Here is a 25,049-nt window from a genome sequence, read left to right as displayed (position 1 = left end):
AATAACCTTCACCCATAAAAGAACGTTGTATTTTCATTGATAAATATCATAGACCAAAATAATTAAAACAAATTGAATGAAAATTGTTTTTATATAATCTTAACATTTGTGAAAGAAAGTTATTAGAATATCGTATCGAAAAGATTATTTGGAATAGACCAATCAGAGAACGATTTTTATAATACTGATTTCCCATTGATCTAATTTAAAACAAATATTTTGTCCGCCAAATTCAAAACATTTTGAAATTGTGTTCTTAAATATGGATTATACATAAACATGAAAATGTAAATTAAAAAAAATATAAATACTGTATAAGGATAATTTAAGGAAGAACTATAAACAATTTTATTACAACTTTATTTGTTATTACTAAAAGATTATCATTTTATAAGTTATATATCTAAGGCTCCTTTAAATGAAATATATAGAGCACACTTAATTAAATTTACTACTTCAACTTTGATTTAAGCATTATAATTATAATTTATGGAGCCAGTTTTTATGATTTTGCAGTTTCTCTGTCCAAAGCGCAAACTATTGCAGTTTCTCTGTCCAAAGCGTATTTTTATTGTATTTGTTTAGCAAAACCACGTTTTTCCTGGCTCCTCGTATAGTCAGAAATCTGTCCTCATACCTGGGCTAAAAATTTTATACATAAATATATTATTATCATTATATAATCCTTATATATTGTTTATATTATTTCATAATGATTATTTTTACACGTACAAATTGCTTGGTCCAGTGTAAGGTGGTGGATTAGGTCGAATATATGGATTGCAACGGTCACTAGAAATTCTGTAAATATAGTAATAATTAATATAAAAAATTAATTATTAATTAATAGATTAGACAATATTTCTATACCTTGGTGTATGTGTTAAAGAGTCATTAGGACTAGAAGGTGGTACAGATAATGATCTCAAAGTACCTCTCTCAGGAGCTACATATTGTACCATTTGCACTCCATTCTTGCTCATTGTTTCTACTGATGAAGGTTCTGTTTTTTTTCTATAAATAAAAGAACTATTTAAACACAGTTATATGTTTACATATGCAATAAAGTTTATCTTTTAATATCTATAAGCTATATAAATGAAAAACTGTACCTACCGACTATAGAATGGCATGCAAATGGATAATATGCATAACTGCAAAATAAAAAAATTTCATAGCGTTACAAAACTAATATAGCAATACAAAAATAAAATATATTCAAAATAATATAAGTTAAACAAATAAATTTATGACGATAATAAGCAATCTCGAACGTAAATAAATTATTTTCGTTACAAGATCACAGTAAAATTTATTAATAGTGTAAAAAATTGCTTATTAAACTTTTATTATTCAACTGAGCATACAAATCATAATTATAATTTTGTTAATTAAGGAAATAAATGAAGTAATAGATATACCTAACAATTTCCTTTTGGATATGAAAAATATTAAATAATTCATAGAAGTATAATTGAGATTCTGGATCCATCCTATAAAAATAAAATACAACTAACATTTTAGCAATTAATTTCTACAAATGATAAGTATTAGAATACGGAAGTCATAATGAAAATGTGACCGTAAACTAATAATTTTACTTACATCGATGATAATCTTTACGTCATAGCAAATGATCATTTTACGTAGTACGATGACGTGCGATTCTCGAGTCTATTTACGTAGGTTGCACGTTATTCGCATTATCATTACCGTAAGGAAATGACGATTAACTTGATTACGTGAGATCGGGAATCTTGATATTTTGTAGGATCGAGCTAAACTACGTTAATACGAATAATACGAATAATACGAATAATACGAATAATACGAATAATACGAATATAAAGAAGACTTTAATAAAGTCATCTTTCCACAATTAATCTAACTATAAATATCTCAACATTTCGATTTATATATTAATGTATTTGACAGATAAAGAAATTAATAAACTTCAATTTACAAAATCCTAATAATGAATTAGCTTATCGATAACACGTTATAAATATTGCTTGATCATGTGTAAATTAATAATTATCAAGTAGAATTAATATAATTATCAAACAGAATTAATAGAATTACATTAATAATTATGAAGAAATTATGATTGTTTTATCCCACACTTTACCGTATATTCTGCATTTTATTTATTTCTGTTAGGATAATTATATGCTAAGCGAGATAGAACATGAATGTGATCCTTATGTTTATATTCTCCTATTTATATATAAAGTGTAGTTTGTGAAATTCAAATGACGCGAGTAATTTAATCTATTATTTATTTATAAAGCTATTTGAATTATTTCGCATATTTCAAATCTACGTATATTTAAAGTACATACATATAATGTATATCTAAAGTATATACAATTTTTTATTAAAAGCTTTTGATGTAAATATCATTTTTTACTTATGCATTTTTATTATTTCAACGACACACTTGTGTTTCAATGATATCACATATGTTTCTGTATATATATATATATATATATATATATATATATATATATATATGCATGTATGTATGTACATACATATATGTACGTATGTCATGAGCCGATTACGTTTATCGAGTGTTCGCGGACCACATCACATACATATTTTCGACCGTGCTGAGCGTCACGACATTGCTTGGTCAGATATCGTTCCTACTTATGAATGAAACCTACTATAAGAGTTCCTTGTCCTCTGTCTCGCTCGTTTATACTCTATATGCCGCTACACGTGTGACCGATTTTACGAGCTAAGACACCCAAACAGAAAGAACGCATCATGACTTTCGAATCCTAATGATATTTTTTTTCTAACGATTCAAATAAAATTAAAGAAGCTAATAAGAATGAAATATTGCAAATTTTTGGAATGTATACGAAGTGTTCGTTTTGTAAAATTGTTTTAATTGGATAGTATAAAACAATTTACCATGAACTTACATTTTGTCACGATGAAGACAAAGTGCTGTACTCAGAGAAGTGGCCAGAAGAAGAAGTAATATCGTTGGTACGAAGATCGTTGTAACGATTTCTTTGAAATAACTTCTCGTAGGAATATCAGCTTTCGTTGATCTTGCCCATTGCCACTCGGTATGTTCAGAAATTCCAGAGGATGGTAAACCAACGATATTCATACTTGGTCCACGTCTCGCACTTTCTCGTTGCAAATTCTGCTCGTCGCTTTCGATCTTTTTATAACGTAAACCGACAAATGATTATTAAATCTTTTCGTCTATTAGTTAAAATATTATTCGTCTATGTAAAAGAAACGTCTATATTAGAAACTTATCCGACCAGTCTGAAGGAACACCAATCCAATAAAAAACCGGCTTCTCTGAATAATCTCTCCACACTCGTTCTTTTAAAATCTCTTGGACAGGATGGTAGTAGCTTCCAAAGTGGTTTTACTTCCTCTTGAAGTTCAATCAATTCTTGTGAAAATGGTATTGAACTACCCAGTCTCATGACGACTCTGTAAAAAATAAAGAAAGTCGAGATAGTAGTTTTTTTTTTGAATGTTATTTCATAAAAAAACGATGGAATAAACTGATGTCATTCTAACGTCTAATGTTGATAATTCCATTTTGAAATTAATAAAAATGTGTGATTCACGGAAAAATTTCCTGACTCTTTTTGTTCATTCCAACGCACTCGTTTTATATGTGAAAATAATATCATAATATTTTGGCGGTCTTGAAACCGTTTGTTATCATAGTCATACATATTTATTTATTTTCCTCCGAAACTGATGTGATGACGTAAGTACTAAAAAACACGTCAGACAAGTAAAAAAATTCTTTCGTCATAAGTACAAGTGAACATATCAAAGCTACAGGTGCGTTGAGTTTTCTCAACGAAAGATAAGAGAGAATTTCGTTTCCTGATAAATTATTTGAAATGACCTCATGGTGAACCGAAAAAGGTGATACACACTGACGAGTCAAAAATACAAGGATTCTTTTTCCGTGATTATACTATTAAATGCGAGTTATATCGCATATTTCATTTTATGATATTTGCGTCATTCCTACCAAGGATTCTTTCAAATATTATTTCATTTTTGCTGGCCATTATTTATAATCAATCAAGGAAAAAGAAGTCATTGTTTATCATCAAAACGTTTTACGCATATTATCTATCGATAATCATATACTTTATATATATTTTTTATACCTACAAAAAATGATAAATCATCTCTCTATTATTATACCGTTAATTATAAACGACGATCGTGAAATGTGTGTGTATGTGTGTGTGTGCGTGTGTCAATGGTTTAATTTCTTCCTATACAGTTATTCTTCATTCCATTAAAAAAGAAAATATCCAAGCCCTAATTTTTTCGAAGATAAAATTTGAGAGACACTGGTCCAATACGTAACTAAAGAGGCATTATAAGTTAAGATGAGGTGAAGTGAGAGGAGTTGAGGTGTGGCCTTATCGCGTGCGTGGGACAGGAGAACGTCATTCAGTGAAGCGCTTCGATTATCTTCGCTTGTAGCGTTGACAATATCGTACTTGTTCGAGCAGTCAGACTATTTACACGCTGTGTACATATTAGAGGCGTTACGTTGCCGCAAGTAGGCGGACTGCTTTAGTCTTTTAGTAGCTGCGCGGGCACCGTTCCATCGAGGTCTTTGACAAGACACGAGACGCGCAATACGTTTTATCTATTCCTCTTACATTTCTATGATCATTAAATCAAGTTGCATAACTTTTTTATCAGCAGAATCGAGTTTCCCAAAGAGATTGTGATCGTATGATTTTCTTTTTCTTTTCTTTCAAAATTGTCCATGGATTAATATTTCTTTCCAACAAAGAAGAAAAATGTTCATGGATCTAAATTGGTTGATAGAATCAATGAAGATGAAAAGAAGATATTCATTATCACAAAAAGAAACATTCTATTAATCGCAACTTTAATTTTGGTACGTATATTGTAATCGAAAATTGAGAAATTTTTGACAAGAAATTAGAATTATTTGGTTCTGTGATAAAAAAAAAAATACTTTTCGTAAGCAGTACTTGCGTAAGCACCTTACCATATAAAGATTAGAAGGCCGGCGATTATCTAATCTCATGAAATATTATTTCCTTTTTATACTTCCGATTGTATGTACGATATGAAATAATCAAATCTTATTATGACGTATTGTAGACATTATATACGCGTTTGTAAAATGATTAAAATTTATGTCGAGAACGTTCGTCATTTCCCGTGGATGTACAATAATATTTGCTATGAAGAATGATGGGTTATTATCAATCCCGTTGCTTCATTGATTTTTCCTTGGAATTTGTAGGCTTTAATAACTTCTACAGTTTTCTAAAATATTTTTCTGCAATCATTGGAGATGCTTATCACTTGTCATTTTCTCCTAAAATCATTATATTTCATTACGTGATAGTATTCGAGTGAAAATTAGAATATATATATATATATATATATATATATATATATATTCATTATATATACATTATATATATATATATTCATATATATACATTATATATATATATAATGTATATATACATTCTATATATATATTCTATATATATATTTTATATATATATATATACATTCTATATATATATATATATTCTATATATATATTTTATATATAATATATATTGTTTACTTATACAAAGTTCTTTTACTTGTAAAAAAGAATACGAATTTCTGACGAAAAGTTCACAAAATTTTCATATAGAATCGAAATTTTATTTTTCGTATAAAACGTAGCCACGGATAATATTATACCGTTAGTCACCTGTATGACTGACACAGGTGATAATACGAAAGACGACTTCTCCCTATCTTACGAGGAAAATCATGCTGATTAACAACAAAGATGCGTACGTTTAACCTGAAAGATAAACTCGTACGAAGAATAACGTCTTTCGAAATTCTTCTCATGTTACAAAGTCTTAATTACTCTATGAGAATATCATAATAAATTTAAATTTACAGACTACAGTATTAATAATAAAACGTCAATGATATTGCGTAAGAATTTTGATCTTTAACGAAGTCAACATAAAAAATGAATATAAAATTGATACTAATGTATATCTGTAAATGTGCTTCTATACATATTATAAATATCTGACGATCGTAGACTTGAAAAAAAACGTAAAATGCACGTCAGTGCGTTATTTTCTGTTAGCGATCAGATGATCGATACGTCAGCGATAACGAAGAAATGTTTTGATCTTTCACTCCTTTGGCACATAAGTTTCAAGTCTTTTAGAAAATAAGACCAGCTTACCCCTCGCTTTCTCCAGGTTTAAGGGGTAAACGTGCACCAAGTTCGACTGCTGAAGCCAGAAAAGTGACATACAAATCCGTGGCAGTCGTCCAAAGTTTGTTTCTGAAAGATCATGTATCTCGTGCGAATATAATAAGAGAAGTAAAAACAGATATAAATTTTATAAAAAGTATATATCCGTCGTGAGGCAGACCTGAAAACATCAAGAAGTTTTTCGGTTCGATTACGACCAAACGTATCTTCCACATTGAGATTATCGATTTTTAAGTTGACCTCGTATCTCGTTAAATTTTGTTTCTCAAGAACGTTGATGTCAAGTACTTTATATTTCGTCTCGTACGTGTACTTGTTTAAACCCACAATCTCCAACTGAAAATATATATATATCTTTTTTTCTCATTAAATATAATAACAACTAAATCATGATAAATTTGAATAAGGAGATGATAATGATGATGATGATGATAAGAATTCGTGCGCTTACTTGAAAATATTTTTGATTTTTTGGTGCGACTCCATAAAGAAATCCACCATGATCTCTTTTACTATGAACATAGTGAATCCATGACGGAAGATCGGGAGCATTGAGCAAGGACGGTTGGTACGTAAACTGATCGTATTTTCCTATAGTGGCAATCGATTGTAAAATGAAAAGCCATTGTTAAAACATTAAAACTTGTATGTGGTATATAAACGGGTAACTATTTAAAAAACGATATATAAAAGGAATATATATATATAATTTAATCATTCATTCCTTCATTCATTTTCTTTCTTTCTTTCTGTCTTTCTCTATTCTTCTTCAAAGAAATCAAGCTAACTCGTCTTTCGCGTAGTTTGTATTAATGTGAACTGTCTCGTCGACCATAAATCGTTTACCCACGCGTCATGTAACATAAGATAAAGCAATCATACGTTCCTCGCAATCTTAAATTGTATAGTCTCGACATTCTTATATTAAAGTCCAAATAACTATCGGGCACGTGGTCGAAGATAAAAGAAAATTTTATTTTGAACACACGCACACATGACCATTCATTATTAATATATGAATAATAAATATAAAGAAATGTTTCATGATAACTCATTCGATATTCTAGAAATGAAATTTCACACGAATATGATTATAATTATCCAGATTCATCAAAAAAAAAAAATAGAAAATAAAAAATAAAATAAAATAAAAAGGATGAATCATGATAACGATGAAGTCGAATATGTTTTATTGAAACAATGATCCATAATGAGTCATTAACTAAAGTCTACGTCAATTAGCAGAATATCGAAAGAGTCATAGTCAATCGTATCTTTTGATGAAATTCTTCGATTACGTGCGGATGACTTTCAACATTTATGATTAGACAAATTTGGCGGAAGGTGTGTTAGAAAGTGTCTCTTGAAATGCATATAAGAAAGAGAAAGAAAGAAAGAGAGGCGGACGCATGTCATGTACGAGGTCGAATGCTATTAACGCTCGAGACGCGTCTATAATTGCTATTCGTGGTGCGCGCCGAATGACGTGCGAGACGTACTTTAATTTCAAATTGTGAAGCGGGTTAAGGGGTGACAACGGACACCTCTTTCTTTCTTTTTTTCTCATTCTTTTTTTTTTAATATTGCGTGCGTTAGAAAAAAAGTTAAGTCTGCAAATTTTTATTTTCTATTTTTGTTTTTTTATTTATTTATTTGACTGTTTTCATTATAGAATTTTTGAACGTTTAATTTTGATAAGTCATTTCTTTATTCATTTGCCTTTTGTTTTATTTCATTTTATCTTATTGTTTTTATTTATTATTCTTATTTACTATTGTTTCGTCATAAACATGATATATTACTAATTTAATTATCTATTTGTCTGTCTTACCGTCTGGACTCCAATCGAAAGTTTCCGGTCTGATAGGTATGACAAAGACCTCAGTCATTAAAATATTCTCAGCACAAGCAAAGGTCGTCAGAATTGTTAATATTTCCACGTGTCGATGCATTTCGCTAAAAAATATATCAACAAATGACGTATTTAATTATAGATCGATCGATATCAATTCGAAAAACGCGCGCATATTTTAGTTGATAAAGAAATCAGACATAAATAAAAATCTCGATCTTAATAATAATGATATGACAGTAATGATATCATTTTTATATTAAAAACAAATGACAATGTTTTGTATTGTATTAAAAGTGCATTCAATGAGAAATTTAAGTAATCAATGATTCGAAAATCATTTATTATTATTTCTATTAAAATTGAATTTACCGAGGAATATTTTCTCATTGATCACGACACACTATAATGCATGTGTCCTTCTTCGATATAAATAAAATTTCTTTCAGAGAGAATCTCGATGCGAAATTTTTAGTTAACCTCGATGAAACTCTTTACGGATGTTAAATTCTTGATGCATCTTTCCGAATGAGGTTAATTCCATATATCGAATATGCAATGGCGAAGTTCAGAAAGCTGAATAAATACAAACTTATACGAAATACACGCGCGCATATTCTAAAAAATACAATCTTTTGAAAATAGTTCTTAAGGAAAAACAAGAATAAAAGAAAATTATATTCGTAATTGCAAGCGATGCTTTTTACGATGATTTCTTTTTCCATGGATTTCATTCGATTAAACGTCTAACCTTAAAAACCTTAAAAAAAAGAAATATAAAACAAACGATAAAAGTTGTATGTCAAAAATAGCGATCGAATTTGCCACATGATAGATGAGGCGTTTCATCTTTCTTGGTCAGTTTGAGGGAAATTTTTTCAAGAATTTGACAGGCGAAAAGATACTTACGATGTTCTTTGAACAGAATTTTCACGAAATGTAAATCGATCGTCCCAATGCGAATATCATGTCGCTCGGGTTTGAGCGATGTATTTTGGAGTACACGGAAAAGCCGTATATTGTAGGACAACTGGTTACAGTTAATTCGTCGTAACTTTGAAGATGGATTATCGACTCGACGTATTAAACTTCGTCATGCTTCGTTATATTTCGTAGTACTTCGTAAATTTATATAAAAGCACCTTAAAAACAGACGTAACTTGTCTACATTATCTCACTTTTATCTAAATTTTCCTCTATTATCATTAGAAAATTTATGTTATTGATTATACTCGAAAAATGTGGTACCAGTACGTTGATTTGCATGACGTCTTTTTTTAAAAGAAAAAAGAAAGAGAACGAAGTATAAACGGCGCGTAAGGCTTGTGCGCGTTCGCTTCGTGCGCAACAGTAAGCTTTCCTGGCCAGGTCTGTATCATTAAGGCGTTTATCTAAGGGACTATATATTTATTTTTTATATATTTATCTACCCCCCCCTCTAATAGTCACGTTTATCTATGACGTATGTAAAATCTGACGTGGATAATTAATGGATTAACTGATCGAAAAACATTTCTTTTTCCTTTTTTATGAATATTCAGCTCATAATATTTAAACGATATGTAAGTATACTTTCAACCAAAGAAACTCGCTTCATGTCAAATCAATTAGTTTACGAATAACTATTATTTTAATAGATAATAATTATTATAATCATTGATTGAATATGTTTAATCTCATATATATATAAATTGAAAGAGTAGTAAATTGCATAATATCCCATCTTAAAAATAAACGTAACAATAGATGGTACGTGTATGTACTTTTATCTGACCTTTTATCGCATCAATTTGATTTATTATTATATCTTAATTGTTTTAGATAAGTTAACCTCACTAAGTTCGAAAAACCAAAGTAACAAACAGAAACGCGAATTAATTTCTCTTATATAGAAGTATAACTTAAATTTATATAATCCAACAATTTGTACAGTTTGATGAAAATCCCAGAGAATTTTTAAATATATGAAATATGTATGTTTTTAAATGTACATATTCTGCAACATGTTGAATGCGCGCGATACTATCAAAATTTGTTTCATAAATATTAAACGATATCGATCATTCTATTTAATTCGATAATGATCTTGATCGAAGATTGCACATATCGACGTTTTTAAATAAATACAAAAAAGTATTCAAAAGCTCTGATTGGTTCTGATACATTACATGAAAAGGATAATTGATTGAAATAATTAGTCAGTATTGCAGGGAGAATTGTAGAAATACTTATTACGAATTCATTAGAAATAAGTTCGGTATCTTAAACATCTCTTAAAAAATATAATAAAAACCAAAAAAAGTCGTATAAATCATTTCATGAATTCCCTTAAGGCACGATTTGTTCTTTATTATGACAAAAGAAATAATATTAAGTGAATAGAAACTAGACATGAAACTAAAAATCATTAACTTTAATAAATACGGTACGTTATCACAAATAACGTCAGAGCGTTTTTTGGATTTTACCTAGATCGAAGAAATGCGCTTATGCGAAATCTTTAAGAGATGACGCGAGTCAAGTCATTTGGACATTCCATCGTGTGATCAACTCTACGTGAGAATGCTCGCGTACGCACGTGCTTGAACTTTTCGAAGAAATTAATAAGAAAATCCCTTTTGTTATCGTTAATTTATCACCCTACAAACGAATTTAGTATTTAAGAAAAAAAAAAAAGAAATGCAAACAAGTAATACAATTAAAATGACATAATCATATAAAACCTTACAATTTAGATGAATAATAGTTAAAAAATTTTTCGAGATATCTCGAAAAAATAATAAAATGATTATTATCGATCAATCGAAGATATCGAACGTTAATTTCGATATGTTAAAAATGTCAATCTTAAAAACGTTGTAGTTTTATAAAGGGATGAAAGAGAAGATAAAAGAAAAGAGAAAAGCAGAAAAGAGATATCATTATGCGCATTTGAAAAAACGAAGTGTACGGTACTGCCTATTGACGTTGGGTAGGCGTGGCTTCGGACGGCGGCCTGATAGAGGGGTATATTTACGGCACGCACGACTTGTCCTCTTGTGCGCCAACGGGTCTCGGCCGTTATTCGATTAACGATGTGGTGTATTTGCAGCAGCAGTAGCAACAGCAGTAACAGCAGTAGTGCGAGCTTTGATGTAAACGGGATACGGTGGATGACCGCGGCCTCTCCTTGGCGTAGGGGTTGATTTTTCCCTCGGTCGGTACTGATTCCTGTCGTAAATCATCGTCGCCGCCATCGTCATCGTCATCGTCATCGTCATCGTCATCGTCATCGTCGTCTTCTCTTCGGCAGTGCAGTGCGCGCGCGTTATAACAACTTTTTGTGACAGGTTGTGTGTGCAACCGAGCGTACGTCTTAAGAAAAAAGAAAGAAGAGAAGAGAAGAGAGAGAGAGAAAGAAAGAGAGAGAGAGAGAGAGAGAGAGAGAGAGAGAGAGAGAGAGAGAGAGAAAGCGCGTACACGCGCGGTGCATACGCACACATTGCGCATTCACGTCGTTTCAAGGGCCTCCTCGACGTAGCTCCTCTCCTCAAGAGGATCCACAACGAGGATATAGTTCGCTCAATTTTTTCTTCTCTTCTTCTTTCTGTATTCGTTGTACTCTCGAGAATGGCTACCATCGAAGGAGTTTCGATTCTTTTGGTCACAGCAAACGTCGGCAGTATCTTCGAAGAGGTACGTTTTATTTACATTTTTTTCTTTTTTACTTTGTAATATTTTCCTTCTATTTATTATAAAGAACAATTTAATTCTTTCTATTTTTCTTTTCTTTTCCTTTCTTTCATTACGTCTTCATTTCTTATCGTAATACGTGTTATCCATTTGGCGCGCTTTAGTCATGTATTTTGTTTTGTTTTGACTGCGCTACTATTCGTACACGCGTTCAAACTTTTATTTTGACTATTATTATTGTGAATGGTGATTAATCTCTTTAAAAGAAAACTGTCGAATGCGTTGTGCCTCATAGAACGATTCTTACGTCGTCTTGTTTAAATTGTATGTGTGTATGCGAAATCGAAATATTTTATCATCACAATTCAATTCGTTTAATATGACGACGTATCGTTTAGCGCGCGAATATCTTATATACCTGTACAATGTATACGTGTTTGCGTGTGCGTTTTATGTATGTATGTGCCGGTACTGTTTGCAAGTGCGACGCGTTCACAATGAATCGAGGCGCTCGATTGTTTGATGTTTGATTTGCCGAATGCAAACGCGCGTTTTTCCTTTTTTTCAACTTATTTCCAGTGTAATATCAATGCAATCATTTTTTAAGTTTCTTCGAACAGTTATTTCCATTTAATAATGTTCTTTTCATTTTTTACTTTGCAGCCTAGTGTCATGTTAAAGATATGGACAGAAGAATTTTTATCGGTAAGCTTTACTATCATCATTATTATCTTGCGAATTAAATGGCATTAAGTCGCATCCTTTTATAATTCTCCCCCTTTTTTTTTTAGACCATATCGCGTCTAGATTCGAAGTTTATAGCGCTGCACTGCCAAGAAGTAGGTGGAAAAAATTATGAACAAAGTATGAGACATGTGGAAGATTTTGTTAGGTAAATATCTATTAAATTTCTTCAATTTATTAGCTTTTCAACATTAAAATTTAATTTTTACAAATATAAATCTTAATGTGCAATTTTGACGGCATGTTAAAAGAACTAGTTAAATGTGTCGCTTTATAAATGATTGAAGCAAGTTCTTGATATGGTCTGTACTGTTTCCTGTATGCTCTAAATAGTAACCTGAATCTCATTAGTGGTTTCTTTAAAGGTTTCTATTAATGTGATTATGCAAAGATTGTTATATCATTTTCTGTAAATAATTAAATTATGGTACTTATCAAATTTTTTTTATAGTTATATAAATTATATACAATTGACTTTATCATTCTATAATCAATTAATAAAAAACCTATGTTTAATATTAATATTTTATATAATATGGCTATAATTAAAAAACAATAATATTACTTTTGTAACTTTACTAATAATATTCACATGATTTATCTTTTTAATATGATATAGAAGTTATAAACGAGCCTTTGAAGGAACAAGGTAAATCATATGGGTATCCTTGTTCACAATATTAAATGTGATTTAACGCATAAGCAGCAGAAAAGGATAAAAATAGAATATCACGCATGACTTTACAGTTGGTTGAGCCACTTCAAAAGATTAGTTTATTGAATGATATCCATGTGAAAGCACAATATAAAAAGATGAAAAAAAAAAGCCATAAAAGATTTTTAAAATTCTATAAAATTTACAGAATATATAATTTTTCTCTTTAGGTTTTTGTATTTATTGATGATTAAAATTTCTTTTTCTTTTTAGGTTACTAATGTCGTCGGAAGAACTAAGATTGTTTGACAAAACAAGAGTATTTCTAGATGAAGATTATTCGTCGGCTGAACATTTTACAGTAAGTTGAAATCTAATAACTATTTTTATCCTAAAGCATCAAAATTATTAAATAACATTTTTTTGTAGGCATTGGGAAATTTTTATTTTATTCATGAGTCTTTAAAAGATGTTTTATTATGGGATTTCAAAGGTAGATATTCTATATCAATTGTCACTTTGAAAAATAATTTAATTGCAACGATACATTTTCATTTTTGTTTGTTAATTTTAGAATGCTCTTTTGCACCAGTATGTGGCAAAGAAATTCATTCTGGCAATATAGAAGCAGTTACAACCAAAGAAAAAGCAAAGTTCCCTCAAGACTTTTTTCCCGAATGTAAATGGTCCAGAAAAGGATATTTGCGAACACGATGGAGTATTAGTGGAACAGTTTTTGATCTCATAAATATACACTTGTTCCATGATGCAAGTAATTTTATTGCTATGGAAACTGTAAGTTAGACAATTTAATTACGTGAAAATGAAAATCCTTTCACATTATTTTTTACTTCACAATGTTTCTTTGTAATTGCAGTTTCCATCCGTTTATAGTAAAACGCGCAGAAGAGCGCTGGAACATACGTTAGATAGATTTCACAGTGACAAATATCCAAAAGCACCATACTTTTTATTTGGTGATTTTAATTTTAGAACTGATACTGCTGGTGTAATTAAGGTATAGAATTATCTGTACTTCACATTAATGAATATTATAAACTTTCAATAATCATTTTTATTATTGCTATTAACAGAAACTTACTGAAGATACTCAAGAAAGAAAACTATCGAATAAAGGGAATATTTCTAAATTACAATTTCACAACAAGGAAGATAATCTTGTATTATCATTGGGGAAAAAAGAATTTTCATATTATGAACATCAAAATGTTTTTGTTAATAATAGTGGACAATGGGTAAGTCATGCATTATTTTTTATTTGTTTTATCTATTGTTACTTATCAAAATGCATTAATAATTAGGAACTCCATAATGAAATAACCGATGTTTATGCAGCTACGAGAATATGACAAGGAATTGGAAGACTTTGAAGGAAGATTGTTTGAATTTCCGATTAATTTTATTCCAAGTTATCCTTTTCAAGAAGATGTAAATGAAGCCACAAATTACATGCAAACAAGAGTGCCAGCTTGGTGTGACAGAGTATTACTGAGTCCCACAGCAAAGATGCTAGTCCAAAATGTATGGAATATAAACCTTTACTTGATTGAAATGTAACTTACTTTAATTCTTTGCGGTCGAAGGTTATTCTTGGCAAGGCATTTTTACTGTTTATATTTTTATATATAATGTATATAAAATATAAACAAAAAATGAATTTCACACTCTTAATTCGTAGGAATAGATTTTCTGGGCAATAATTAATTACATACACCACCTACACGTTATTCATGCTAACGAGTATTACGACCGTAAAAAAATTAATAAAAAATATATTGAGTAATTTTATACATTATATGATATATATATATATTTTTTTCTTTTTTTACAGATATCCTCTTCTAATGCAGTAGAGTATGGTATAATAGGAAGAACAACTTGCATGGGTGATCATAAGGTAAGATAAATTATATTATATATATAAATTTCATAACAACAAATCTTACTTGCTATATTTATTATACTCGGTACATATATATTTACACACTTCCTAAATCTTATTCTGATGATCCACTGTTTTAATTATTATGGTGCAGCCTGTTTTTCTGGAGTTTCGAATGAATCTCTAAGCATTAAGGTACTATATGAATTGTCTGTCTATTTTTCTCTTTGGCTTCCCATGTACTTTTTATTTTTGTTAGATCTTTGTTGCTTTGATCGATTATATATTTATTGGGACCTTTTGAATGTAGTACCATAACTCAAATCTTACATTCTTCATGAATTTTGACTTGCTAGCTTTACTATTGTTATCAAAAAAAGAAATGATTTATAATATTCAGCATATTGGTTTTTCCATATTTATTTTGAGAATAATTTATTTAAACAAGAAAAAAGAAATTACTTTTACATATTCTTAATATTATAAGTTTTTGATAACGATGGTAGATAGATGTGAGTCATGCATTTTAATTAATTTTTCTCTATGATTGTACCTTATATAAAATATAAGAAAAAGGCCGACGAGTATTATCCACAGATCACAGGACACAGCATCACGACATCGAATCATGTTGATATTAGTTAACCTTTACGTAGAACTCCAATATATTAACAATATCTCTTGAATTTTTTTAAAAGTATACTATGATATATAAGGTTCGTGTCTTTTCATTTTTACAGCCAGTTTACTTGAGGGTTAATCTCGCACCAGAAGCAGGTATGATTAATTGCTGCAGCTTGCCATGTGCACCAGAGTTTTGCTTTCGAGTTCCTGACAATTATTTGGATTTGTTACCAATGTTGCCTGATAGCACCAGTTACATTAGTGCACGAACGCTCTCTGCTGATCGTTCATCCAACCTTTTGTACGCAGCACCTATTAAGCATGATCCCTATACTCCAGATAGTATGGACAGTCCAAGTCCAAATGCTATTTTAGTGTCAGGTGAAGTTCCTGATATAGATATCGATCATATAATTGATGCTAGTGACAGTGTTTTAACGCTTCAATCAGCTCACTCGTCGAATATAACAAGACGTATTGATAGAGCTGTATCTCCAGCTTTATTGAAATCAAAATTAGAATTAATCGCACGTGATAAAAAACGTGAAGCAGATATGGAACGACAATCTATTATGAAAAAGAGTTCCAGTCAATGTCGTTTACACTCATGGCCTGAAACTCAGGAACAATATTTAGACATAGAGAAAAGGAGATGCAATAGCGACATTTTATGGCAAAGATCGCATATATTAACTGAAGCTTGGATCGAAGGAAAAGGCCAACAGGGATATCATAATTTTGATGACTCTATGAATTTATCAACTTCTAATTTAAATCCTCCTGGTGGTGAATTGATTATACCACGTATAGCAATAATAAATGCAAGTAACATTGAATCCAATGAAAGTTCAGTTTACTTGCATGATAATAAATGCAATAATTATTTAGAGAATAAATCAAATATATACTCAAGTAGTCAAACTAATCTAACATATGAAGAGCCATTAAATGCAGAAAAAAGAACTCAGGAAACTGGACTGCATCTATTGTTAGCTGCAAACGAGGAATCATTGAAACAAGATGTACAGAAATATTTAAATGAAAAGTCAATAGAAGATATAACATCAGTAGGTAGCAAAATAAACGAATTAATGGAAGAAACTTCTGATGAAAATATACACAACGTACAAGATATACGATCAAATGTAGATGGTGAAAATCATTATAGTGAAATACATAGAAGCTGTGAAGCGGATAATATGTTAACTGATAGTAATGTGAATTTATGTGTTTCAAGAGAAAATTTGGAAAGTGAGGAAATTCATTCCAAAGAATTTTGTATCAAAATTGATAGTACAAGTATAGAGGAGTGTAGGAAACAAGATAGAGTAGTTAATACACAGTCACAAATTTCGGGTCAAGACAAGTGTGATAGTGACATAAAAACAGCATCTTCGAGTGTATGTAGGACAATAGGTAACGATGTAGAGATATTGAGGTGTGAGAGTAAGCAAGAGATGGCTTCCAAAAATACTACTAGAAGTAATTCAATAAAAAGTCAAGATATTAGCGATAATACAGGGAATGTTAGATTGAAATTAAAAGCATACAAAGTAACGCAAAAATATAAAAATAATATTGTACAAAAGCAGAGTAGATGTCAAAGATGTTGCTGCGTTGTTTCATGAGAGTCATTATTCATTATTATTTTCTTAAAAGGTCCTACTTTTTCTATTCCATGTTTTTCATTATAACTATTATCACTTCCATAGAGTATTTATTTAACATAAATCGTTCTATTTCATTTTTATATTTCCAGTTCAAATTATGACTGATTATGACTGGTATATAAATCAAAGATACATTATTTAAATATTTCTTATAAAGAAATAGTATTACTTTTTCTTATGTGCCTTAAGAAGTTATAATGTAGTAAGTAGGAAGAAATAAAAACTAGAAAAATGTAGAATGATAATAGAAGAGAATAATTTTAATATATTTTATGTGAAAATAAGAATAATAACACTCGAACATTATATTTCATTTAAAATTAGATTTTGTCCGATTTACTTCCTGCTTATATTTGTAAAAATATAAATATTTTCTTTAGTTGCATGTAATGTGACGATTTTAGTAGATGCATCCGAAGCTTTATCATACTGCCTTGATAATTATTTTCTAACAAATGCTATTGAAATACAAATTTATTTTGCACTCTAAGATTCGCAATGAATATCTTTATATTTAAACTATATGAATTTAATTATAATACTTGCCTTATTCATAATGCATGTTTGAAATAAACCAGACATAGTTTTAGAAAGTTATTATTTCTAGAAAATTATGTTTGAAATCTAAGATATCAGTATTTTTTTATGCGAAATGACGACTATTTTATTTTTAAATAGTTTCTGATTTGATAGTTAACAAAAAATAATGTCAATTGTACTATTACATAATGTCTTCTAAGGTTTAATTTCAATTTCCTATTGAAATCCTGCTTTTTTTAACGCTTCAAAATGTAAAACTTCTTAAAATAAGCATGTCTCGATCTTTCTTGCATGTGAAGTGATATCTAGGAGACTTATTTAATCTATAAAGCACTTATTATATCAAGATGTGTATGTATACATGTATATACTACATCTGATATGTGAACTTAATAGCCAAAGCTCTAGATTTGTTATAATTCTAAAATATATATTAATTTATCTAATAAATATTGTGAAAATATGACAGTATAATATTATTATTTTATAGTGTTTTATTTATATTTTTTTAAATTATCTATGTCTAAATAATCTATGCATTATTCAATTACAATGTTTAATATGACGTTATTTCAATACGTATAAGCATTTTTGTATCGCATTTCTTCATAGTAATAAATTGCCAATGTATGATGTAGAATAAGTAGCCAAAATTAAAATTGATGAGTTTTAAATATGTATGTGAATAATATAAATAATTCTTTAGAAAGATCTTTAAAATAATTGGATTAATAATTTATATGCAATAATTTTTCTTATAAAAATAATTTGTTTTCTAAATTGTTCTATAAATTATCACAATTTTTAAGTACTTGCAATAAGTGTACTTTCACCGTTATTAATCTGAAAAATATTGTAATTATATAATAAGTTAGATGCTTGAAAAAAGAATTTAACTAGAAAGTTTTATCTTAAATTCATATATAAAAACATAATAATATTTGAAATAAACTTCTTTTCTACAATACTCGCCGAGAATCATTTACAAAAATTGTAAATGCAACAGTGGAGGTTAATCGAATTTCAGTTCTTATAAATATAAATTTCTTTTTATATATATTAACGAATTATGTTTATTTATAACCTCTTAATGCAATTTTATGAATGAAATTGGTCGTTGAAAGCTGAAAGTCAAATTTCAAAATTAAATTTCGAAATCGTGTGCTTGCAAGTTTAATATTTTCTTATATTTAAATTGTAGAGATATATTATAATAATCCTAATAGAAAAAAATATATATATATATTTATATATATATATTTTTATATACATACATATTTGTCATGATTTCGACGAGTTATTTTGTGTATCACTAATTTCGCTGAATAATTTATTTTCGCCTAATTCTAATTTCATATACATATGTATATGTAAGCCACGTGTTACGAGTGTCTGCATGTCGCACTGCACTCTTTCTATGTGTTTTGTTATTGATTTGAACTATGTGGTACTACAGATCAAATTACTCATAAAATCATTTTAAAGTCTAAATTAATACTTGGAAAAAAATAATTAATTGTATATAGAATAATAAATATGAAGATGAAAAATGTTTTGATCTGTATTACTGCGTTAAATAAAATTTGAAAAGATTAGTCAAATTATCGTTCCTGGTCATATAGACAGAGCGATGGCGTTCCATGAAACAGACAAAAGTGTGAATACTGAATTGAAGAATGTCAAGATATTAAACAATAATAATGAGAAAAGTATAACGACATTAACAAGATATGTACACGTAAAGCATGCAGATTCAACGGTGAAGATTTTTAAGGAAACAACGGTATGATGACGTCAATCATGATCACATCTTAAAAGATTTTAGCAAGGAAGACTCGTCCAAACTAATTGGCATATTAACGTTTACATAGGGTTCTTTAATCTGTTAGCTATTGCAAAAAGTGCAAATAGTATGTAGTAGTGGATTGCTTGAATGAATCCACGTGATCGGAAATAATATGATCGGAACACGTAATTGTAAATCACGTGATCCGAAGTTGTATACGATGATTGAAGAAAACAAAAGAGAGGGAAAGAATGAATGAAAGAGATAAAGAGAGCTACTTTCGTAATAGATAATAGGCTTCCATTAATCCAATAAGCTAAAAGTTTTTTGACAAAAATAAGTAAGTACATATATAAAAGGAAGATCATATTAAACGACGACAAGTTGTTGTCTTTGTGTGTGATAAATCTACACGAAAGGTGCTTTGATATATCCTTAAATTAAAACCATATTGATGTTCCTACACAAGGTTATATCTAGAAAATCTATATTACTTAAGATTATATAGGAAGGATTTTCGTGTCGCATGAGATTTATCGTTGGACTCGATGTAGTCGCCTTCTTCGAACGAATTTCGATCAAATACCGTAATCGTATTGACAACAACAAAATTGGTAAACCATTTTGATTTCAAAGTTTTCAAAAGATGAAACAGTATTTGAACTAAATTCGTTTTTAAATTAATAATTGTTGCCAAGTACATAAATTAAATATTTCTTAATCGACTTTTCTCAAACGATTTTGCCAATTTGCCTTCTTGTCCTTGATGACATCGTCCATTCACGTAGGAACGATTATGAGCATTGTTTTTAATATATATATATATATATATATTACGTACGTGTACGTTGTTAACAAAACAAACGTAAAATATATTGATCAAGTTGCTCTGAAACTTTCCTACGTTACAACTGCCCTAATTATATCATTTTTATCTTCTTAAACATTGTTTGAGAAATGCCGATGAAAAAAAAAATATGATATTTATGGGCCAACGAAGAATTGATTAAATACTTTGAAAAGTTCAATTAATCAGAAAGCTTAGTAAATAGATGATTAAATGACCCACCGAAAATAATGCGCTCACGCAGGTACATTCCACTATTATAGTTTAATCGATAAAGTGGTTTGAAGAAAGTGAAAATCGAATATTTGTAAATAGGAAAAGAAAGAAATAGATAGATATATGGATCTCGTAACGTTAACATTCGTACGATCTATCAAAAAATTCATCACATGATTTTGCAAGAAAAATCACTTTCTTATGTCATTAATACGAAATGACCGAGATTATGTGTATTATGGCATATTGATCGTAGAAAAACGTGTCTGCCAGTTATATCGAGTATTATATAAATGTTCATGCTATATTCTTGTTATTATATAGATTACTATAACATATTTCTAAAATAGGATGAACAAAAAAAAACCACAGTTGATGTCCGATGCTATACGCTTATAATGTTATTTATTATACAAGCTGTGTATAGAGACGTTAGGAATGATACATTTCGTATATTTTGCGTTAGCAGCATACGCGGTAGCATGTAAAAAAATGATATTTTTGTGCTAATTAATCGTTTCATTCTCACTATGTATATGTGTGCGTGTGTGTGTGTGCGTGTGCATGTGTGTGCATTTGCTCGAAGAATGACGTCAAAGTTAAAATCATTTTTGAATGTACCTGCTGCGACTGTTCGTCGCTTACTGCTTCTTATATTTGAGAAACGTATATTTATCAAATGTTTTCATCTTCTATGTAATCCGTCTAAAGTACTTACTTAAAATCCAACCCTCTAATCAAATCGAGTATGTATTTCATTTTCGAAACGCGTTGATAAATGTAATTTATAAATATAAGTTGATAATTAATTAATTAATTAATTAATTAATTTTTTTTTTTAATTTGAATTTTTTGAATTAGCCTTTATTACATTTATATGTTCGAGACTGCCCCAAACTAAAATTATTCGTTAAGTTTTGCTACGAGCTTTCCAACGCAAACCTTTTACACGATCATATTTTGAAAATAATGATCCTTTACAAAAAAAAAAAAAAAAAAAAAAAAGAAAAAATGAAAAAAAGGATATAAAAAAAAGATCATTCCTCCCGGATATGCCAATAGAATTGTGTATATCGTGTATCGTGTTAATTGTTTATAGACGAGTAAGTAATTTAATGCTGGAGTGATTCCACTGGTCGTCCAATCCGTATAATAAGATTTTTCTAAAAAGAAGTTTGGATCCCGCTAAAAAAATATTTTACGTAATAATGAATTTCTTCGAAAGAAACTTTTTCGAAAAAACTGTGATTTTTATGTTTACGTTGTACAAAATCGATTCCGATCAATTCTTTACTAAAAATATTGTCTCTGTACAGTCGATTCGCCAATTTCAAAATGTATCTTTTCGAAATATCTATTTAGATCTATACTTCTTACGTTAACGAATCGATGTATTTGTTGTACTTTTATAAATATTTAATATGGACGTACTTATATTTTGTACTTGCAGTACCTTGTGAGATTATTATATTTAATAACGCGATTATAAATGATTACAAACAAGTATATATAGAAATGGATAAAATTATGATATAATCTATAAAAAATTGTTTTTCGTTATAATTGTTGAATTCTAATCATTGTTAATTTTGTATGTCTTTTTTATTAAAAATAACATAAAATTAAAATTATGTTCGTGAAATGTAATTAATTTATATAAAAACACATAGAGATTAATTGCAAGTCTTGCAATTAGAAAAGTGATAATTTTAAATGACAACAGATATATTAGATAGCTGAGTATACGATATATCTAATTATTATAATCGATTGATATTTTTTCATAGAGATCAACGATTAAAGCGAAAAACAATTGAATTAATATGTACAAATAGCTCCGATTAATATTTAATTATTTATTGTTATTTGGTCCATAAATTCTTTTATTATACGTATCTTGGAAATATAATAAAAATGAACAATATAGAAAAAATATTATTCATAACGTGTTATGTATTATATTAAAAAATTTCAAGATAATTAATATGATTTATAAAATGTAATTATGTTGTTAGTCGGAAACTGTATGTATATCATGTCAGTGTTATAATATACGTTATACAAAGGATGTTGTAGACTGCAGAAACCTGTTACCAATTGGCTTATAGCCAAGTACAAACTTGTAATTATTTGTTTTATGTATTAAAATGAATAAAGTTACCGTTCTATAACAAACATTAATAGATATATACATATTAAAATTATTCAGTTTTATTGTTATTATTTTTAAAGATATTTAGTTTTTGTATAGTGGCAGTCCTGGTTGAATCAGGGTTATATACACTTGGTTGAAATTGGTTAAGGTTTATTATTTTTGTAAGTGTAAAATTTTAAATTTAAATAATTAAAAATGAGTAAAGCACATCCTCCAGAGCTTAAAAAGTTAGTATATTTATATTTATATATCTTAAATAATATTTCAAACTGTATTTAAGTTTGATTATATGAAATTATTAAACAGTACGAATTTTAGGTTATCTATTTAATTTATATAAAATTATTATCATTTTGTTTTATTATTTGTAGATATATGGACAAACGTCTTTCACGTGAGTATAAACAAATAACATATGATTATAATTAACAAATAACACCTGATTATAATTTGTATTTGTTTAGGGCAAAAGTTTTCTTGTAAATTTTTTGTGATGTTGATAAAGCATATTATTTTTGTTTATAGTAAAATTAAATGGTGGAAGGCATGTAATTGGTATTTTACGTGGTTTTGATCCATTTATGAATATGGTAATCGATGAGAGCGTTGAAGAATGTAAAGGTGGTACAAAAAATAATATTGGTATGGTGGTAAGTAATATGTCAACATTAAAATTAATTCTTCCCTTATTTCATGTTCAATAATATCAATATTTCCTAATTACAGGTGATTCGAGGAAATAGTGTTATTATGTTAGAGGCATTAGATAGAATATGAGTTATATATATAAATGTACATTTAAATGATACAAAATTCCAAATAAGATTAACTATGATTTATTAAATACACATCTATCCAACATATACAAATAAGTTTTTTATTGCACAAATCATTTTTATATGCTTATATACATCTTCATCTTAAATTAAACTTTAGTACTCTTCATTTTCATCCATCTATTAATGAACAAGAATTTGCTTAGCTATGTTTTATTAAAATAAAATAAAAGAAAAGGAAGAAAACAAATATTTATATAAATAAAGAACAATGTATCTCAATAGAAAGTTATATTTTATAATCTTGCAAAGTGTGATATCTTTTAAAACATTCTCCCACGTGAAGAGCGGGATGATCGGTACAAGTTTCGCAATAATAATTCGTTTCTCGTCTTCCTCCTTTTATTTTCCTATTCGAGCAAACTTTACAATCTTTATGTTTATGCAAAGGATTCAACTGAATAACATGTAACTCATTATTTAGTCGTTGGTTATTATTTAAAAATACACGTGGAATATTTGTTGAAATAGAATAAAAATCTTTTGTTAATTCTCTTACAAGAACTTTAACAAATTTTAAATACGTCATAGGATTGCTCTCTCTTTCTCTATAATTATAAAGAATATACGAATTTATTACAGACATTTCTAAACCCCAAAAAAATAATCTACGCCACCATTTTAAAGTTTTTTTCATAAAACAATAAACCGAAGCACAATCATTGGCCAAATTAACGCCATTCATATTTTTGTTATAATCCTGTATAATGTGTGGTATTTTATTTTTAGTTTCTATTTCTACAGTGTGCCAAGTACTTATCATGCTAACGATTTTTTTATCTCTCAATTGAAACAATAATACATTTTCATTTCTACAAGCTACAATATCACCTTTTTTCAACTTTCCTTCTTTAAGACAATTTGGAGCATATTTTCCATTCGTCATTATTATACCAGTAAAATGACAAGATTGAGATAATAATTCTTTCGCAAGTATTACACTAGAATAAAATCTACCAGTATATATATGATAACCGCTTGCTTCTGAAATTGAATTTTGAAGATTTTTATATAGATATAAAACTGCTCTATTGGTAACAGGAAGTTCAGGATATGGTAAATTTTCAGTAGTTATACTTCCATAATATGGAAGAAAAGAATATAAATAACCACTTTCTGAATCCGTTAAAACATACAGACGAATACCCCATTTTGTTGGTTTTTGAGGATTATAAACAGTAGAACCTAATCTTCCTTTGTATTTCACCACAGATTCAACTATAGAAATACATTTATTAGGAATAAAATGTTCTCGGA

General features: G+C 28.8%; 3 protein-coding genes across 11 annotated transcripts; 2 read left to right on the top strand and 1 right to left on the bottom strand.

The window, feature by feature from the left end:
• Positions 1 to 358: 358 nt before the first annotated feature.
• On the bottom strand, positions 359 to 11,234 carry Scgalpha (sarcoglycan alpha). Of its 7 annotated transcripts, XM_085662844.1 has the most exons (12): positions 9,377 to 9,519; positions 9,054 to 9,286; positions 8,124 to 8,248; positions 6,744 to 6,883; positions 6,453 to 6,628; positions 6,260 to 6,361; positions 3,288 to 3,465; positions 2,934 to 3,181; positions 1,422 to 1,493; positions 871 to 1,014; positions 733 to 801; positions 361 to 642 (listed from the first exon to the last, which is right to left on the bottom strand). In XM_085662844.1, the coding sequence occupies exons 3-12, from the start codon at positions 8,242 to 8,244 to the stop codon at positions 618 to 620; spliced, it is 1,275 nt and encodes a 424-aa protein (XP_085518970.1). In that variant the 5' UTR covers positions 8,245 to 8,248; positions 9,054 to 9,286; positions 9,377 to 9,519; the 3' UTR covers positions 361 to 617. The 7 variants fall into 7 exon arrangements, 3 of the variants coding, with proteins under 3 accessions (XP_085518971.1, XP_085518970.1, XP_085518972.1); XM_085662845.1 differs by lacking the exons at positions 9,054 to 9,286; positions 9,377 to 9,519 and adding an exon at positions 11,100 to 11,234 and having other exon boundaries at positions 359 to 642; XR_014983317.1 differs by lacking the exon at positions 361 to 642 and adding an exon at positions 1,117 to 1,154 and having other exon boundaries at positions 871 to 1,029; positions 9,054 to 9,517.
• A 448-nt stretch (positions 11,235 to 11,682) lies between these two features.
• Positions 11,683 to 22,862, top strand: 5PtaseI (inositol polyphosphate-5-phosphatase A). 3 transcript variants are annotated; one of them, XM_085662841.1, is made up of 13 exons: positions 11,683 to 11,819; positions 12,480 to 12,521; positions 12,608 to 12,708; positions 13,489 to 13,576; positions 13,645 to 13,708; positions 13,790 to 14,010; positions 14,093 to 14,233; positions 14,310 to 14,471; positions 14,572 to 14,757; positions 15,068 to 15,133; positions 15,273 to 15,313; positions 15,859 to 15,895; positions 19,575 to 19,667. In XM_085662841.1, exons 1-11 carry the CDS (start codon positions 11,754 to 11,756, stop codon positions 15,303 to 15,305), a joined length of 1,170 nt encoding a protein of 389 aa, XP_085518967.1. In that variant the 5' UTR covers positions 11,683 to 11,753; the 3' UTR covers positions 15,306 to 15,313; positions 15,859 to 15,895; positions 19,575 to 19,667. The 3 variants fall into 3 exon arrangements, with proteins under 3 accessions (XP_085518967.1, XP_085518966.1, XP_035739571.1); XM_085662840.1 differs by lacking the exon at positions 15,273 to 15,313 and having other exon boundaries at positions 19,575 to 22,862; XM_035883678.2 differs by lacking the exons at positions 15,273 to 15,313; positions 19,575 to 19,667 and having other exon boundaries at positions 15,859 to 18,578.
• Positions 22,863 to 23,015: 153 nt separating this feature from the next.
• On the top strand, positions 23,016 to 23,841 carry SNRPG (small nuclear ribonucleoprotein G). The gene is made up of 4 exons (XM_035883703.2): positions 23,016 to 23,183; positions 23,328 to 23,350; positions 23,482 to 23,606; positions 23,683 to 23,841. Exons 1-4 carry the CDS (start codon positions 23,152 to 23,154, stop codon positions 23,731 to 23,733), a joined length of 231 nt encoding a protein of 76 aa, XP_035739596.1. The 5' UTR covers positions 23,016 to 23,151; the 3' UTR covers positions 23,734 to 23,841.
• Positions 23,842 to 25,049: the final 1,208 nt, after the last annotated feature.

Source organism: Vespa mandarinia, chromosome 19, assembly GCF_050613455.1.
Source record: "Vespa mandarinia isolate Hongniang chromosome 19, ASM5061345v1, whole genome shotgun sequence".
NCBI lineage: Eukaryota > Metazoa > Arthropoda > Insecta > Hymenoptera > Vespidae > Vespa > Vespa mandarinia.
Note: the sequence above shows the minus strand (reverse complement) of the source record. Positions and strands in the feature narration are given on the sequence as shown.